Genomic DNA, 17,452 nt, shown 5'->3' on the forward strand with positions numbered 1-17,452 from the left:
ATACCTACTTTTCAATGAATTAATAATACGAAAATACATATATGTGTACATGTATATGTGTAAGCACTTACATACGTACATGTGAACATATAAAGGTGTACACAAATATATCCTTTCCTCTCTCATGTGGACTGTATTTCAAATAATATATTCTTAGAGCAATACTCAGGTGAACTTACTCTGACAGGTTCAAATTTTGGTATCCGTTACTGTGGTTTGCTCTATTTCATGCCAAAAAACAATTGCACATGGTTAGTTTATCAGTATTTGTTAAAGGAATAATGTTTTAAAGGCTTTTTTGGTTAGAAATATGGGTAAAGATTTTCTGGTGTTTCCTGTCTTGTATTTTTTTCTCTGAAGTGATATTGCATTGTTGCTTTTCAGATGGCCAAATTAAGAAAATCTATTAAATGGTACTTGGGAGGATTGAAACTTTTTTAAACTAATGTCTGTCACTGCTCATATAAGAAAGGAATTGCTTTCAAACTTTTATTTGCAAAAAATTTTGCTTTTAACTGTTTATTTTGCAGTTTTGTTATGTTAATTTAAAGGTGTACAGTCACTTTCCTCCTTCTGAATTAGTAAAATCTACTGTAGTTTTAAACAGAATTTATCTTATTCCACTTTTAGAACAAGTTATATATAGTCATCAGTTTATGAACCTGGCAGGTGACAATTTAACCAATGTCAGCCTATTTGAAGAACATTGTGAAAATCTTCTTTGTGATTTAATAAGCCTGTCCCTCAACAGGTATGATAAGGTAATGCTTTACGAGTTCATTTGCACTTTTGGTATTTAATGGCAATAGTCAGTACTTAATGCATGTGGTTTGACCCATAAGAATCTAAAATGGCTTACTTGTTAATTCTTCTAATTTTATATTTACTGTTATTTGGTAGGTGATTGGGAAAAGAATTTGAGTTAAACATTTAAAACAGGCTGGAATTAGTGTTTTAGAGCTGTTTTAAAAAAAAAATAGCCTTTTCCATTTGTCAAAAATAAATAAAAACAGAATGTTCATGATAATGATTGGAAATTTAATTTCTGTTCAAATAGAGACCAGCCCTTTAATAATCTGTTGTTTTGTTGTTATATAATAAAATAAATGAGTACTTAGCTAAAGTTAGTTGACACATTTAAAGAGAGGTTTTGTTTGGTTGTTTTCATAAAAGGTCTGGAATCATGGGGGAAATTACATCATTTTACTAAATTGCTTATCATAGTGTTTAATGCAGACAGTGATTTAAAAGTGCTATGGTATACATTTATTTTCAAGCAATGGAAATTTGTCGACTATCATCACTTATTTCAGGTTACAAGCATAAATGTTACCTATGGGAAATTGGAATTTATAATTTTTTAAAATTTAGATTGTGTTTTATGTATTTATTATTAATATTGTTTAAATCTAGTCTATGTATTTACAACTAATATAATTAGTAGATTGACCAGATATGATATAGTAATGTCTTGACTGTTGTTTTGTTTTTTTTTTACTGTGTATTATGTTAGAAAAGTGTATGTAGTATGTGAAATAATGAACACATTATGAATTTCAGAAGTCTAGCTATACTTGCTATACTTACAGTGCCTATTCTCTGTATTATTTGGGGCCATTGAGGGTATATTTGTTACAAAAATGGTAAAGTTGCCTAACCTTTATAAATTCCTAATAATTGTACTTACAAAAAAATTTAGTCTGCATTACAGTGAATCAAAATTTATTTTCTATTCATTTTCTTAGAAGTCTTTTTATTTGGCTGATGGATTAGATCAAGGTTTAGAAACCATGGCGCTGTAGCCAAATCTAGCACACCACCTGTTTTTGTAAATAAAATTTTACTGGAACACAGTCCCATCCTTTTTATCCATTATCTGTGACTGATGTTGCAGAACAGTGGCAGAGTTGAATAGTTGTTACAAAGACTATTTCACTATTAAAGCCTCAAATATTTACTATCCAGCCCTTTACAGGACAACTTTGCTGACCATTGGACTAGAGGATTAAAGCAGAGGTTTTTTTTTTAAGTTGAAAATAAAATTCATTGTGTTCTTTTGTTTTTTAAATGGAAATTTATTTTAAAAGTTAATGAAATGGTACTTTTTTTATAAACAGTTTTATGTAATTGAGCATAAATTTTAAGTCACCTGAATCATTCTTTTAAAACATTTGGGGAGATATGTGGCATGTAAAGTTCTGCTGTCTTATAAGTTACTCTTTTTGGTTCTTTCCTGCAGGTTAGGCCTTCTGAAGCATTAATGAGTCACCATTGCCCATGTCCATGCATTAAAGAATTATGGGTTCTACTCATTCATCTTCTCAACCACAGGAGTAAATGGTCTCTCTCAGAAGTAAGTTATAAAATTGATGTTAGTTATTGTTACTAGCTCTTACATTGAATTCATGCAGTGGCTTTGTCAAAGAAAAATCTTGCGAAGTCTTTCTTTATAATAAGACAACAACCACCACCAAACAGAGCATTAACTGAATACTAAATACCTACTATCTTTTTAACCCTAAATTGGTAATATGAAACATCTAGGAGAAGTAGAAGATTTGACTCTTTTATTTTCTCAAGTTCTTTTTTTTTCTGTGAAGAATCTTTTAGGCCATACTTAAAAACCCTCTAGTAATCCAGGAAACATTTTAGTTAGGAAATGAGGCAGATTTAGAGTTGTGGAGAAATAAAGCACAGGTTTTTATTAATCAATTTTACAGTATCTTATTTCAAGGAAGGAGAAAGAAAAACACAAAGGGGAAGGTGGGAAATTTTACTTCACCTCATTCTGAATCAAGTCTTCAGAATGGGGCTTTATTTTATTTCAAGTGTTCTGGATTAGTAGAAAAAGAGAAATATTCATATGCAGAAGTAAATACAAATAATTCACTGTGAAATGATACTTAAAATGGTTTATGTTATATGTTCTTATCCAGTTAGGAGTTTAAAATAATTTCTTCCTATATACATTTTCAAGAATTTATCCATAAATTAAAAAAACTCCTCTGTAGCTCTTCAAGTTGAAAGCTCAATTCTAATATTTTAAAAATTTCTTTAAAGACACTACAAATTCAGGGAAATGTAAACGGATAGAACAATGAGATACCACTCCTATTAGAATGACCAAAATTGGGAACACTGACAACTCTAAATGCTGATGAGAATGTGGAACAACAGGAACTCTCATTCATTGCTGGTGGGAATGCAGAATGGTACAGCCACTTTGGAAGACATTTTGCTTGTTTCTTACAAAACTAAACATAGTTTTAGCATATGGATCCAGCAATTGTGCTTCTTGGTATTTACCCAATGAAAACTCATGTCAACACAAAAACCTGCACATGCATGTTTATAGCAGCTTTATTCATAATTGCCAAAACTTGGAAGCAGCCAAGATATCCTTCAGTAGGTAAATGGATAAACTGTGGTGTACCAGACAATGAAATATTATTCATCACTAAAAAGAATGAGCTATCAAGCCATAAAAAGACATGGAGGAACCTTAAATGCATATAACTAAGTGAGAGAAACCAAACTAAAAAGCTACACACTGTATGATTCCAACTATATGGCATTCTGTGAAAGCTAAAGCTATGAAAACAGTAAAAAGATTAGTGGTTTCTGAGGGTGGGCAGAACACAGGGCACTTTTAGGACAGTGAAAATAATCTATATAATTTTAATAATAACTTTTTGGAGGTTTATAGTACTATATTTATTTTGAGTTATTTTAGTAGTAAATTTACGAGGTATAAGTAAAATAAAGTAAATTTACTATGTATAAATTTAACGCATTTTTACTTATTGAGTAAGAAAGTTGTTTTTCCATGGCATTTTGGTTTGTCAGTAGCATTAAGCTTTCCACAATGAGACTTGAATATTGCACAGTCTTAGCAATATTTTCCTTTGATTATTTTCCAGGATATTTTATTTCATTTACATGGTAAACATCGATTTTTCCATTTTCTGCAAAGTTTATCTTTAAGAATTTTATATTTTTTAGAATTGTTCTTATTTTATAAATTTTAGACTTGAAAGTGTAAACTACATAGAGTTAATGAAGGCATGTTCATACTTGTTGCCCTGAGTCTTTTTCTAGATTTTAAGCAGAAAAGTAGGCATAATTTAAAATACTATATTGTAGAAATTTGCATAGTAATATGTATTGTTTAACCTAAATGACTGTTATGCTTTTCATTTTATGTAGTAACCAGAATTATTTGTCTTAAAATAATGGAAATCTGAGGTCATTTCATTTTTTTAAATACAACTAAAATATATTATTCACAGATTTTGAAAGCTATTTTATTTTGAAAGTTAAATTAGAAGTTTCCATTCCTGACAGTAAGACAGTTTGACCTTCCTGCTAAAAGAATAATTAATCTAATCATGCTGGATATCATATAATAAGCATTTTAGATGTGTCAGTGAACTTGTTGAAAGTAAGAAGTATTGAGGCCAAATACTAAATGTAGGTGGGAATTAAGGTCAGCTGAACCTTGAAGCTGAGAGGCAGTTGCTGAATTATGTAAACTTGGAACATTAGCTTTCATATATTATAAGGTCCAAGAATAGAAGACAAAGCTCAGAATCAACTCAAGTTGGTAACCTACTATACACCAACTACCCATAAATCTGGGGCACCAAAAGGATGAACTAGAAGCTCAACTAAATTTGTAAGGAAAATTGCCTGTCTTTAACTGTGTTTCTTTTCAGTTTAAAATTGCTTCAGTGTATTTATCGTAAGCCAGCACTCATACAGTTTTATAGCCTGAGTTCATGTTGCTTAGGTTGTACTAAAAATTTCAAGCCAGTGACTTCTGAGTAGCCTTGGACAATGGGTGGACGCTTAAACCCACATCTTCTCATGTAACCTCCCCCAAAATATAGAATAGCAAGAACAAATAAAACTGCACAGAAACATATTGATAGCATACCTGCAAGGTAAGAATGTTCAAAGCTGTAAATTAAAAGTAAAAGCCACCAAAGCACTACCACACCTTTCTGTCAAGCAAGGGCAGGCAGTCTGAGGAAAACTGCTCTGAGGAGAGAAGAAGAGAGCTAGCAGTAGCCGTAAAATTGGTCTAAAACCATTTCAAGAATGTGAAAAATACTGGAAAGGTTTCTTGTAGATCAGAAGGATAGGAACATAAAAGTGTGTGCAAAACATGAGGCAGTCTTTGGAGGTAGAGCTTCTGGAGAATAAAAAGGCAAAAAGGGAGTGGTTCCCCCTTGGTGATTAGGTGGTGAAGGGGATAGGAAGTAAAAGCATAGAACAATGTCTCTTGTAAAATAAAAAAACAATCAAAGGATTCATACCTACTCTCCCACCACCACCACCACCAAAAAAAAAGAAATCTAGTAAAGAAATGGGACTTTGGTACATTGACAAAAGAGGGCTTCACTGAACTAGGAATATTTTAGAGTAGTCCAAACCTGCAAAATGAAAAGAAGGAAACTAAGCAAGTCTTTATAAAGTTACTACAAGGAAACAGAATTGATTTGATATACTTTAGCTGAGGATACCCTCTTCCCCAGAAACAACTATAATGCAGAAGAAAATCCTAAGACAATACTCCAGACTGAATTAAGGAGATAAGCATTTGGGGCTATAAAACAAAAACAAAAACAAAAAAGCACCTTGAATAAGATATTCAGATTTTAAAACAGATAGACCAAAAGCTAGGAATTAATGAAAAGAATAAACTGAAGGCAGGAGAGAAATGGAAGAAAACATCATTATAGCATTGAGTAAATTACAAAGTGCCCAAGGAGAATAGACTCAAATGAAAATTTAATAAGGGGCATGGAAGAAAGGCAGGAAAATAACAAAGAGAGTAAAAATGAGATAAAGAAAGGAATATAAATGGTTAGAGAGAAAATGGTTGAAATGGGAGATAAGCAAAGCAGAAATAACCATATGTATAAATGGAGTCCCTAAAAAAACGCAAAACAATGGGATATACCTAACACTCAAAATTATTATCCAAGAAAATATTCCAGAAGTAAAAGAAGACCCAAATCTACATATTGAAATGGCCTGCTTGCTAAGTGGAAAGATTAATTCCAAATAATCCATCCTGAGACATATTGTAAAACTATTTGACTTCAGACATATAGGAAATATCTTCCAGTCCTGAAGGAAATCTTCAAATCCTCTAGGCAAAAAGACTAAATTACTTAGAAAAGCTAAATAAGTTGACCTGCACTAGACTTCTTAAAAACAACATAAAACAAGGCAACAGTAGAGCATTTAAAAAGACTCAAAAACCCTTCCTCCTTGTGAGGACACAGTAGACGTCTGTGACCTGGAAGAGGGCCATCATGTGACCATGCTGGCACCCTGATCTCAGACTTCCAGCCCGAGCATTGAATGAAATACCAGTATGGCACAATAGAACAAGCCCTCAGTTTAAAGAAAAGCGAGGTAGGGACTTCCCTGGTGGCACAGTGGTTAAGAATCCGCCTGCCAATGCAGGGGACACGGGTTCAAGCCCTGGTCCGGGAAGATCCCACATGCCGTGGAGCAACTGAGTCCGTGTGCCACAACTACTGAGCCTGTGCTCTAGAGCCCATGAGCCATAACTGTTGCGCCCACGTGCCTAGAGCCCATGCTCCACAACAGTAGAAGCCACCACAATGAGAAGCCCGCGCACCGCAACGAAGAGTAGCCCCCACTCGCCGCAGCTAGAGAAAGCCCACGTGCACAGAAATGAAGACCCAACGCAGCCAAAAATAAATAAATAAATAAATTTATAAAAAGAAGAAAAGAAAAGCGATTTAGTCCCACCTTTTGCTCTATGGAGGTTATATGGACTCTTAACTATGACATACTCCCTCAATAGAATCTCAAGACCAAGAAAAATTGACCAAACAAAAAGGAAACAAAACAAAAAATTCCTTCTAAAACAACAAAAAAGCAAGTTAGAAATTACTCTTTGTACTATCAGACGGGCAATGGCTTTGGGGACCAAGATGGATGTGGATAAGCTGAGAAAGAAAAACTGAAAAAGCAATTGAAAGATTCAGGAGGAACAGGGAAGCTTTTCTCTTTCATTCACTCAGGAGTTAATGATATTGCAGGAGATGTGATCATTCCCCTGAATGCTGACAGAGAGCTAAGCTCTATATAGAACCTATTCTTAGGAGCTTTCCAGACTGCTAAAAGCAGAGATTTTTTTTTTTCCTGTCTTGTACATGATTTTAAAAATTTATGATGTGTCAGCGCTGATTTCTGTAATGCACTGTTTATTTTTTTAAAAGAACAAATTATATGTGTGCGTGTATATACGTGTGTGCACGCAAGCTTACATTCTTCCAAAAAGAAGTATTTAATTCCTTCTCTCTTTAATTCCAAAGAACAGGACTGCCTACCCTCCGTCCTGTTCTTTGGAATGAGGGAGGGGAAGACTGAATGGGATTTTGAGTCTTCCCACTGAGAAAGGGACATTTTCTGGAACCAAGTCAGTGTTCAAAGGACTAATGCTCTAAGGAAATTGTCCAAAGGGGAGCGGCAGTTCAGGGTTATTAAGTTATTTTCAAACGTTGTCTGGACTGCTGCTGCTGACCTTTGTGGAGGCAACAAGGTGCTGCTTCCCAGGGGGACAGGATAGGAAGCAATTAGAGAAGCCTAGGAGAGGTTCAGGAATGTTTGGGAATTCACACATAGCCCAAATTATGTGGGAACTCCAAGAATGAAAATAAACTAATATGATTAAGGGCATATTTTTATCCCAGAAAATATTTTAAAATGTAGCTAATACTGGCTATATCTGTATGAGTACATTCTTAAAAACTCAACACTCAGTACCTAGTAGATGTCATTTAGACTTAAATTTCAGGGAAGAAAAGGAAAACTAATGAGTATTTCTTGAGTGATATGTGTGAGTGGACATATATACATTTTCTACCTTATTTACTAGGTGGATATCTGAGTAGCAGTGAGAAAATTTCAGCTATGTCTTGGTTTTGAAATAACCATTCTCCAGTGAAAAGAGAATGGTAAAATGACTGATTCTAGGTGGGAGCATGCAAAATAAAAAATGAGTCTGGAACCTTTTGTACCAGAAACTAATGAGGTGCTGAAAAAATGATGAGGACTTGTCAAAAGGACACAAGGGCCAACATGAAGATCTCCCACACACCAAATCTGGGATAATTCAAGCAAAAAAATAAATGATAGCAAAGGACTGTAATCTGTACAGTAAGGATTTGTGAGTCTTTAGTGATATAAATAAATGGAGAGAAGGGAAACTTCTTAGTAAATATAGAAATAATATGGAATTTGAAAATAACACTTGACAATCCTCATAGTAATTGTTTCAGGCAAGAATCCTCAATGGCTGTCAAAAATATGATGAAAAGCACAGTATTTACATAGCTTGATAAGTATCTCTGCACAGTATTTGTCTGTTACAAGGGAGCAGTAACTTTGCAGTGCAGAACATCTAGCAGATACCGCCTTAACCAAGATATCAAAGTTAACCAATAATACGACAAGTTGAAATTATGTACCCTCAATGTGATGCATTGAAAGAGTAAAAATTTTTTTGATATTCCTGCCAAAAATGCATCGTGTGAATCTAATCATGAAGGAATACTAGTCAAACCTAAATAGCTGGCCTACTCTTCAAGAACATCAGGGTCAGTCATGAAAGATAATCTGAACAACTGTTACAGATCAAAGAAAACTGAAGAAACACGGTAGATAAATGCAGCATGTGAGACTAGAGAGAATATCTGATATACTTCTACGTATAGTTCCAAGGGAGAGGAAGTAGAAAGTGGAACAGAAAAAATATGTGAAGAGAAAATGACTTAAAATCTTCTAATGTTAATGAAAGCTATCATATTAAAAAGCCCAATGAATTCCACCTAGGGCAAATAAAAAGAAAAACATACCATGATACATCATAGTGAAACTGCAGAACATTGGAGACAAAGAGAAGAGATTAAAAGCATTCACACAGAAAAATGCTACTTTCAAAAGAATGACAATTAGACTGACAGCTGATTTCTCAACAGCAGTGGAGGCCAGTGGGAATGATATCTTCATTGAATTAAAACAAGGTAATTTTCAACATAAAATTTTTCATCCAGCATTTCAAGACTGGGGTGAAACAATTTTCAATGAAACAAAATTGAAGGGAATCCTGAAAGATAAATTTTAGGCAGAAGAAGGAATAAAGTAAGTGGTAAATGTTCTGTATAAATCAATAATATAATCTAATGGGATTAAAAAATAAAATACATGGTAATACTGGCTTATAAATTGGGTAGGGCATAAATGAGTTAGAGTATTTTAAGGTCCTTGTTTTGTCCGAGAGAAGAGCAAGATATATATTAACTTACCAAGATATTTGAATGTATGCTGTTGTTTCTAAGATAACACTAAAAGAAGAGAAAGTAGGTTATTTAACTTACAAGCTAATAAAGGGGAAAATAGTGAAACAGTCAACCCAAAAGAAGGCAGGAAGGAGGTATAGGTGGAAAAAATAGACGTATAAATAGAAATACAGAATAAGATGGTACGTTTAAAACTAAATATAAGAGTTACATTACATTAACTGCAAAGGTACTACTAATTGCTCATTTAAAACATATACTGTCAGAACAGACTGTAAGCTGTTAATAAGAGAATCTAAAACGAAATTCAGAAGGATATGCAATTGATAGAAAAAAGATATAAGAAAGGTAATGTATTAAACTAATATTGGAGAAAATTAGACTTAAAACCAATGAAAGCATTAAGTCATTTCATGCTGATTAAAGGTCCAATGCACCAGGAAGATAAAATATATTTAAATTTTATGTGACTAATAATATGCTGTTAAATGTAGAAAATAAACACTGACAGAACTACAAAGAAAAATACACATATGCTTAGAAATACTGAAATGCATTTCTAAATAACCCATAGGTGAAAGAAGATATAATGGAAATTATAAAATATCTTGAAGTAAATGATAACTAACATACTACTAATTAAAGCTTTGGGACTGCAGCTAAAGATATAATTAGTGGGAAATATATAACTTTAAATACAAATGTTAGAGGAAAAGAAGTTGAAAATTAATGAGCTAAGAAATCATCGTAAGAAGTTAGGGGAAAAAATTCCTGTATCATAAACCCAAAGAAAATAAAAGGTAGTAAATAAGACTAACACAAATTTATGAAATTGAAAACAACAAAGATGATCAAAAGATTGAAAGATCAAAACAGTCAAAAGTTGGTTCTTCAAAAACATTACTAAAATTGGCTTATCTTTCTTGAGATGATTACAAGTCAGTACTAGAAATGAAAATGGAAACATGCCTTCAAACTCTGCAGATATTAAAATATCTGATAATATCAAATATTTATATAAAATGGACAAATACCTAGAAAAAAATCTTACTAAAACCCATCAAATATTCAACAACAGTAAATTAGGTAAATAGTTTATCTTATAGTCATATATTGGAATACTCTGATGAACTATGGCTATACTCACTAATATGGGTAAATCTCACAAATATAATGTTGAGGAAAAGAAGTAAGTTACCAAAGAATAGAAACAAGCTACGTAAGAATACAAACACATTAAAAAAAAAAACAGGTGAAGCCAAACAATATGTGATTGAGACTTGTATATCTATGTGGCAAAACTTAAAAAACTAGGGAATGATATATTATAGAAGTCAGAATAATGGTTACTCCTGGATGGGAGAAGATGTGATTGTGGAAACTGTAGGAACTAGTCATTTTCTAATTTTTAACCTGGATATTTTTATTATTCTCTAAGTTTTATATATGTGTTTTGTATTCTCTTTTGTGTGTATATTTCCTTACAAAAATGAAGGAAAAAACCCAAATCAAAGGTTATTGGATCAGTGTCTGAATTTAATTGAATCATAATACCTCTTTTTCTATAGTCATTTTGGAACTGTTTGAATAAACTACTGAAAACGCTCTTTGAAAAATCAAATGACCGAAAAAGACCTTCTGTGCCTGTAATCCAGCCCAGGGATCCATTGGGTTTTAGTTGGTGGATTATTGCTCATGTAGCATCATTTTATCAGTTTGATCGCCATGGAATACCAGATGAAATGGTAAGATTTTATTTTTTCAAACTTTCTTGTATTATCAATCAATATGTATTTTTTGTAGGCAAATTAGCAAGTGAGCAGAAACAACAAAAATCAGATTATAATCCTACAGAAATCAACTCAGCTTCTGAATCTAGAAGCTGTAAACCTTTCTGTAAACATCTTGAAAATGATAAACTTTGTTTTTTATTGTTTGTTTAGGGAAAAGACTTGGGATCTAGTCCTGGCCTGCTACTAAGTAGTTTTGTGACCGTTAATAAATTACTTAAACCTTTCTGGGCCTCTGTTCTCTCATCCAGAAATCACGGGACTGGATTGTTCTGTTCAGATTTCTTCTAGTTCTAAAATCTCTAAGATTGCCGAAGGGAAAGCCTACATCTCTAGAAATGAATTAGAGAAGATATTTGTGAAGATATTTTAATCTATTAAACAACCATGAAGTTGCTTCAAGTAAAAAGACAGAGATTTTAACTAGTATATTAATTTCTAGTTAGAAACATTTTTTTCAGTGTTATTTAAAAAGCCCTATGAAATAAAACCAGCTGGTAGATGTATTTATTTGAAACCCTATTTGTATATAACTTCTTCCATGTTCAGAAGTAATATAGTATTATATTAACCCATCAGTTCCATAAAATAAGCATGTCTGTATTTTCAAAATTGGTCTTTTTTTCTGGCAGTGGTTAACAAGCCTGGCTGATCAACAGACCTATCTGTGAGTTTTTAAAAATTCAGATTTCTTAAATCTAGAGATCCTGTTTTAGTACTGTAATCTGGTCTGGAGTTTGGGAATTCTTATTTTTAAAAAGTCCCTTGGATCTCATACTCTTATCAGGTATAGGAACCTTTGCTTTATGAAACATGTTCCTTGATGGACTTCACAGATTTTCCTCTTTTTGGAATACTGAACAGAGCCCAGATATCATCTGTGGAATCTGAGGGTCAGTTAGTATTGACATAGTGTCCTAGAAATGGAAAGGGCCTTAGAGGTCCTCTAAGTGATTCCCTAGTAATAAAAGGTCCTTTAGGAGATCACAAGATATAGTAAGATAAGTCAGAAAGTGCTCTGAGAAGTCCACACACAGCTCAGTATCGATGTATTTAAGCATTCTACCAATTCATTGAGAGAGATCAATAAGATCAATAGAATGAACTTCTCAGAGAGAAGGATCATATGTCCTTTGTTTATGCACATGAGTCCTTCCCATACTGATACATGGTAACTGATAAATGCCATTATTACTGTAGTAGTCCTTTTATTGAGTATTATAATAGAGTTAATATGGTTATGTTTCACATCTTTTAGTTCTTAAAATACTAGAACAACAATGAAAGAACTCAAAAAATTTACCTATAATTCAAAGGTCTTTACATAAGCATTTTTATTTCTCTTACCACCCAACCTTAATTCTTCCAAATACATATTTCTGCAGTGTAAATAAATACGGTAATTAGGTAAACACTTCTGAGTTCCTACTGAGTGGCCATCGTAATAATGGATGCCCGTGATAGGATACACATGAAATAGATTGTACTGCCTCTTGCTTCAAGGAACATGCTTTCAGGTTATTAATGCTTGCTGGAACTGCCATTAACGCTTATTTGAGTGAATGGTACATTTCAATAGTGGTTGATATTGACCCCCACATGCTCCCAGTATGGTAGGTAATCTAGCCACATTAATATATATCATTAGTATTACTATTGTAATGTTGAATTGTACTGGTACAACCACCCTATGTTGCATTGCTGAAATCACTCTTCAGTTTCATAGAGGGAACTCCGTAGGACATTATTGCTTTTATTAGCTCTGGATCAAGATAGTGAAAGAATTCTCTGTATTTAAAATAGCTTAACCTTTGTCAGCAGTTCCTTTATGATTTTCTTTTGCCAAGATACATGTGTTTTTTTAAATCTTAATTTTTAAAATTATGTAGAAGGTTTTAAGAGGAAAGAGCCATGGTATTTGGGGGAAAAAACCCACCTTTCGTATGATAAAATAATAAAGATGTGTAATGTGTATGTGTATATGTAAAATAGACTTTGCCTTTATTCATGAGTCTTCAAAGAGTTTCAAACGTTTCTTGACTTCTTAATGGCTTTAAAAGAAAAACTTAAGTTCTCCAGTTAATGATAGTCTTCATTAGGGGTGATAACCTTTAGCATATTGCATTTGCAAAGTGTTTAATATCTCAGAGTGACTATTTGGTTTTTATCTCAATGAAGTGTTATGCAGTAGGCAAGAAGTTAATATTATATCCATTTTACAGGTAAAGAAACTGAGGTACACAGTGGTTAAATATCACCCTATTTTTATCACTTAGATAAATTTGATATGAGAAACTTTCTGAGGACTTCCTCTCATGAATAGGTCTCTGGTAGCGTAACCATGTGTACCAGTCTGCCAGGGACAGTCCCAGTTTATGCCCATTTTCCCTTCATCCTGTCTGGTTAGTGTTTTCCCTTTTATTCTCAAAAGTGTCTCAATTTGGTTTATAAATCATATAATCATTTTAATCTATGAACATAAAGGTGTATTGACTCATTCTTTCAGAGAGATTATATAGGATTTTAATTTGTTTCTGAGATATACTTACATCAGAATTTTGAAAATTATCTGAATTCTTTTTTTCTCCTGATGATGTATTAGCGTAGCCAGCTACCATATAGAAAATGGTTATGCATTAAGCATGCTTTATTCCACTAAAGAATAATCTGGTGTGAGAGGATGGTATGAAGTAATAATAGTTAGTCATATGTTCTGCAGCAGAGAAATACCTCTAGTCTTGTGATAATCATAGAGATGTTTCAGTTTTTAAATGTGAACTGCTTTTGCCCTGAAGGTTAATGTGAAATCTTTACATTTTAAATAGGTTTGAGTTATGGTTAATTTTTTTTAAGTTTTTGTAAATTGGACTTTTGCTGTACGTGGATTTAAATCACAGAAGTTGCCAATTCCTTAATACAGACCTATAAGGAAAATTTGGTATCTCACTTCTCACACTAGAGACTTTAGATTTTTATATATTTCTGTTTAATGCTTTTCTCCCAACCTAGATAAGAGTGTGTTAAACTCTTACAATCCCAGTCATCTATTTTATTTGTTTCTATTTATTTTTTTAATTGAAGTGTACAGTGTTTCAAGGGTACAGCAAAGTGATTCAGTTATATATATTCTTTTTCACATTCTTTTCCATTATAGGTTATTACAAGATGTTGAATATAGTTCCCTTTGCTATACAGTAGGTCCTTGTTGTTTATCTATTTTATGTATAGTAGTGTATCTGTTAATCCCACAGTCCTAATTTATATCTCCCCCTCTTTCCCCTTTGGTAACCATAAGTTTATTTTCTATGTCTGTAAGTCTATTTCTGTTTTGTAAATAAGTTCATTGTATTTTTTTTTAAAAATTCCACGTATGAGTGATATCATATAATATTTGTCTTTCTCTGACTTATAGGTCCATCCATATTGCTGGAAATGGCATTATTTCATTCTTTTTTTATGGATGAGTAAAATTCCATTGTGTGTATGTGTGTATGTGTATATATATGTATACATATATATATATATATATATGTATACATATATATACACATACACACACAGCACATCTTTATCCATTCATCTGTTGATGGACATTTAGGTTGCTTCCATGTCTTGGCTATTGTAGGTACTGCTGCATTGAACATTGGGGGGCATGTATCTGGAGTGGGATTGCTGGATCATATGGTAGTTCTATTTTTAGTTTTTTAAGGATCCTCCATACTGTTCTCCATAGTGGCTGCACCAATTTACATTCCCATCAAGAGTGTAGGAGGGTTCCCTTTTCTCCATACCCTCTCCAGTGTTTATTATTTGTAGACTTTTTGATGATGGCAATTCTGACTGGTGTGAGGTGATACCTCATTATAGTTTTGGTTTGTATTTCTCTAATAATTAGTGATGTTGAACATCTTTTCATGTGTCTGATGGCCATCTGTATGTCTTCTTTGAAGAAATGCCTACATAGGTCATCTGCCCAATTTTTGATTGGGTTGTTTGGTTTTTTGATATTGAGTTGTTGGTATATTTTGGAAATTAATCCCTTTTTTATAGCATCATTTGCAAATATTTTCTCCCATTCTGTAGGTTGTCTTCATTTTGTTTATGGTTTCCTTTGCTGTGCAAAAGCTTTTAAGTTTATTTAGGTCCCATTTGTTTATTTTTGCTTTTGTTTCCATTACTCTAGGAGACGGATCCAAAAAAATATTGCTGTGATTTATGTCAAAGAGTGTTCCTCCTATGTTTTCCTCTAGGAGTTTTATAGTATCTGGTCTTACATTTAGGTCTTTAATCCATTTTGAGTTTATTTTTGTATATGGTGTTAGAGAATGTTGTAATTTCATTCTTTTACATGTAGCTGCCCAGTTTTCCCAGCACCACTTGTTGAAGAGACTGTCTTTTCTTCATTGTATATTCTGGCTTCCTTTGTCATAGATTAATTGACCATAAGTGTGTGGGTTTATTTCTGGGCCGTCTATCCTGTTCCATTGATCTATGTGTCTGTTTCTGTGCCAGTACCATACTGTTCTGATTACTGTAGCTATGTAATATAGTCTGAAGTCAGGGAGCATGATTCCTCTGGCTCCATTCTTCTATCTCAAGATTGTTTTGGCTATGCAGGGCCTTTTGTGTTTCCATACAAATTAAAAAACTTTTTGTTCCAGTTCTGTGAAAAATGCCATTGGTAATTTGATAGGGATTGCACTGAATCCATAGATTGCTTTGGGTAGTATGGTCATTTTAACTGTTGATTTCTTCCAATCCCAAAACACCATGTATCTTTCCATCTGTTTCTGTCATCTTCAGTTTCTTTTATCAACATCTTATAGTTTTCAGAGTACAGGTCTTTTGCCTCCTTAGGTAGGTCTATTCCTAATTATTTTATTTCTTTTGTTATAATGGTAAGTGGAGTTGTTTCCTTAATTTCTCTTTATGATTTTTCATTGTTAGTGTGTAGAAATGCAACAGATCTCTGTATATTAATATCCTTCAACTTTACCAAATTCATTGATGAGCTCTAGTAGTTTTGTGGTAACGTCTTTAAGATTTTTTATGTATAGTATCATGTCATCTGCAAACAGTGCCAGTTTTACTTCTTCTTTTCCAATTTGGATTCCTTTTATTTCTTATTCTTTTCTGATTGCTATGGCTAGGACTTCCAAAACTATGTTGAATAAAAGTAGTGAGAGTGGGCATCCTTGTCTTGTTCCTGATGAGAGTGTGTTAGCCTCTTACAATCCCAGACATCTATTTTAAAAGCAAATATAGTTTAAAGAGAAAAATTACCTTGGGGCATTGCAGGGATCATTTTAACAGTGCTTTCCCTGCCTAGAACATAGTGCAGTCAGTCAGGCCAGCTGATGCATTTCTTTGAAATATCTGAAATGGTGACTAGATAAAAGGTGTGAAATAAACCTTAAAATGAGAGTTGCTCCAGGTTACCTAGTCGGCTGAAAGTGGAGAGTGGGGTATCTATTTTATATTTCCGGTGGAAATACCACCTGTGCTGAAGCTTAAGTGAGTGTCTTTGTTTTAATAGTGGGATAAGAAATATAAAACATAGCCCCAAATTGATGACTGTTACCTCCTTTCTATACTACAGCTTAGTATACAGAAAAAAAAAAATACCCGTAGCTGCTCAAAGTTAAGTTTCCCTGTGGAAGAAAAATATGTTACCCTTTTATACATATTTTCCCACTTAGACTTGATTTGGGCATGATATAGTTGCCATTCTTTCCTCTGAATTATGGTTTATTTTTGTTTTAGATTATAACCACAGTACTATTAAATAGAGTTGAAATTCTTTGGCTGAGAATCATACTACTTCTCTCTGATTTGTATGATTCAAATTACTAGAATAACCAAAATATACTCATTAGCCCTATCAAATTATAAAGCTAAATGCATCAACCCTGTCATGCTCCTGATTATTTGAGACTAGTGGTGATGTTATCTTAGTAAAGAATAATATAAAAGTGGATTGCTGGAAGCTGAGGGAAAATTTGTTAGAAAAAGAAACTCATTTATTGATAGCATGGTATAATGGAAGGAACACTGGCTTTGGAGCCAAACCTACTTGGATTTGAATTCATGCTCTGACTTCTATGTACGTGACATTTCTGAGACTTAATTTTGTTATCTATGAGTTGGGTATGATTTATTTTAGGAAGTAATAATGTAAAGACCCCAACACAATGTACACATAGTATTGCTAGAACAAAATGGTCTCCTTTTTGAGAGAGTTTTAGAGCACAATCCTCAAGGCTACCTCATTTCTGATGCTAATTACAAGCTTGGGGATTCCCAGAGCCATGTAATTTA

At 33.1% G+C, this 17,452-nt stretch overlaps 1 protein-coding gene across 1 annotated transcript in view; it reads left to right on the forward strand.

The window, feature by feature from the left end:
* MMS22L (MMS22 like, DNA repair protein) overlaps positions 1–17,452 on the forward strand; it is a 133,269-nt gene that overhangs the window by 21,769 nt on the left and 94,048 nt on the right. The window contains exons 8-10 of the mRNA XM_059942040.1: positions 631–761; positions 2,240–2,353; positions 10,913–11,089. Of these exons, the coding sequence (XP_059798023.1) occupies positions 631–761; positions 2,240–2,353; positions 10,913–11,089 (422 nt within the window). The remainder of the gene's footprint in view (positions 1–630; positions 762–2,239; positions 2,354–10,912; positions 11,090–17,452) is intronic.

The sequence above is a fragment of the Balaenoptera ricei genome, chromosome 12 (genome assembly GCF_028023285.1).
Source record: "Balaenoptera ricei isolate mBalRic1 chromosome 12, mBalRic1.hap2, whole genome shotgun sequence".
Lineage (NCBI taxonomy): Eukaryota > Metazoa > Chordata > Mammalia > Artiodactyla > Balaenopteridae > Balaenoptera > Balaenoptera ricei.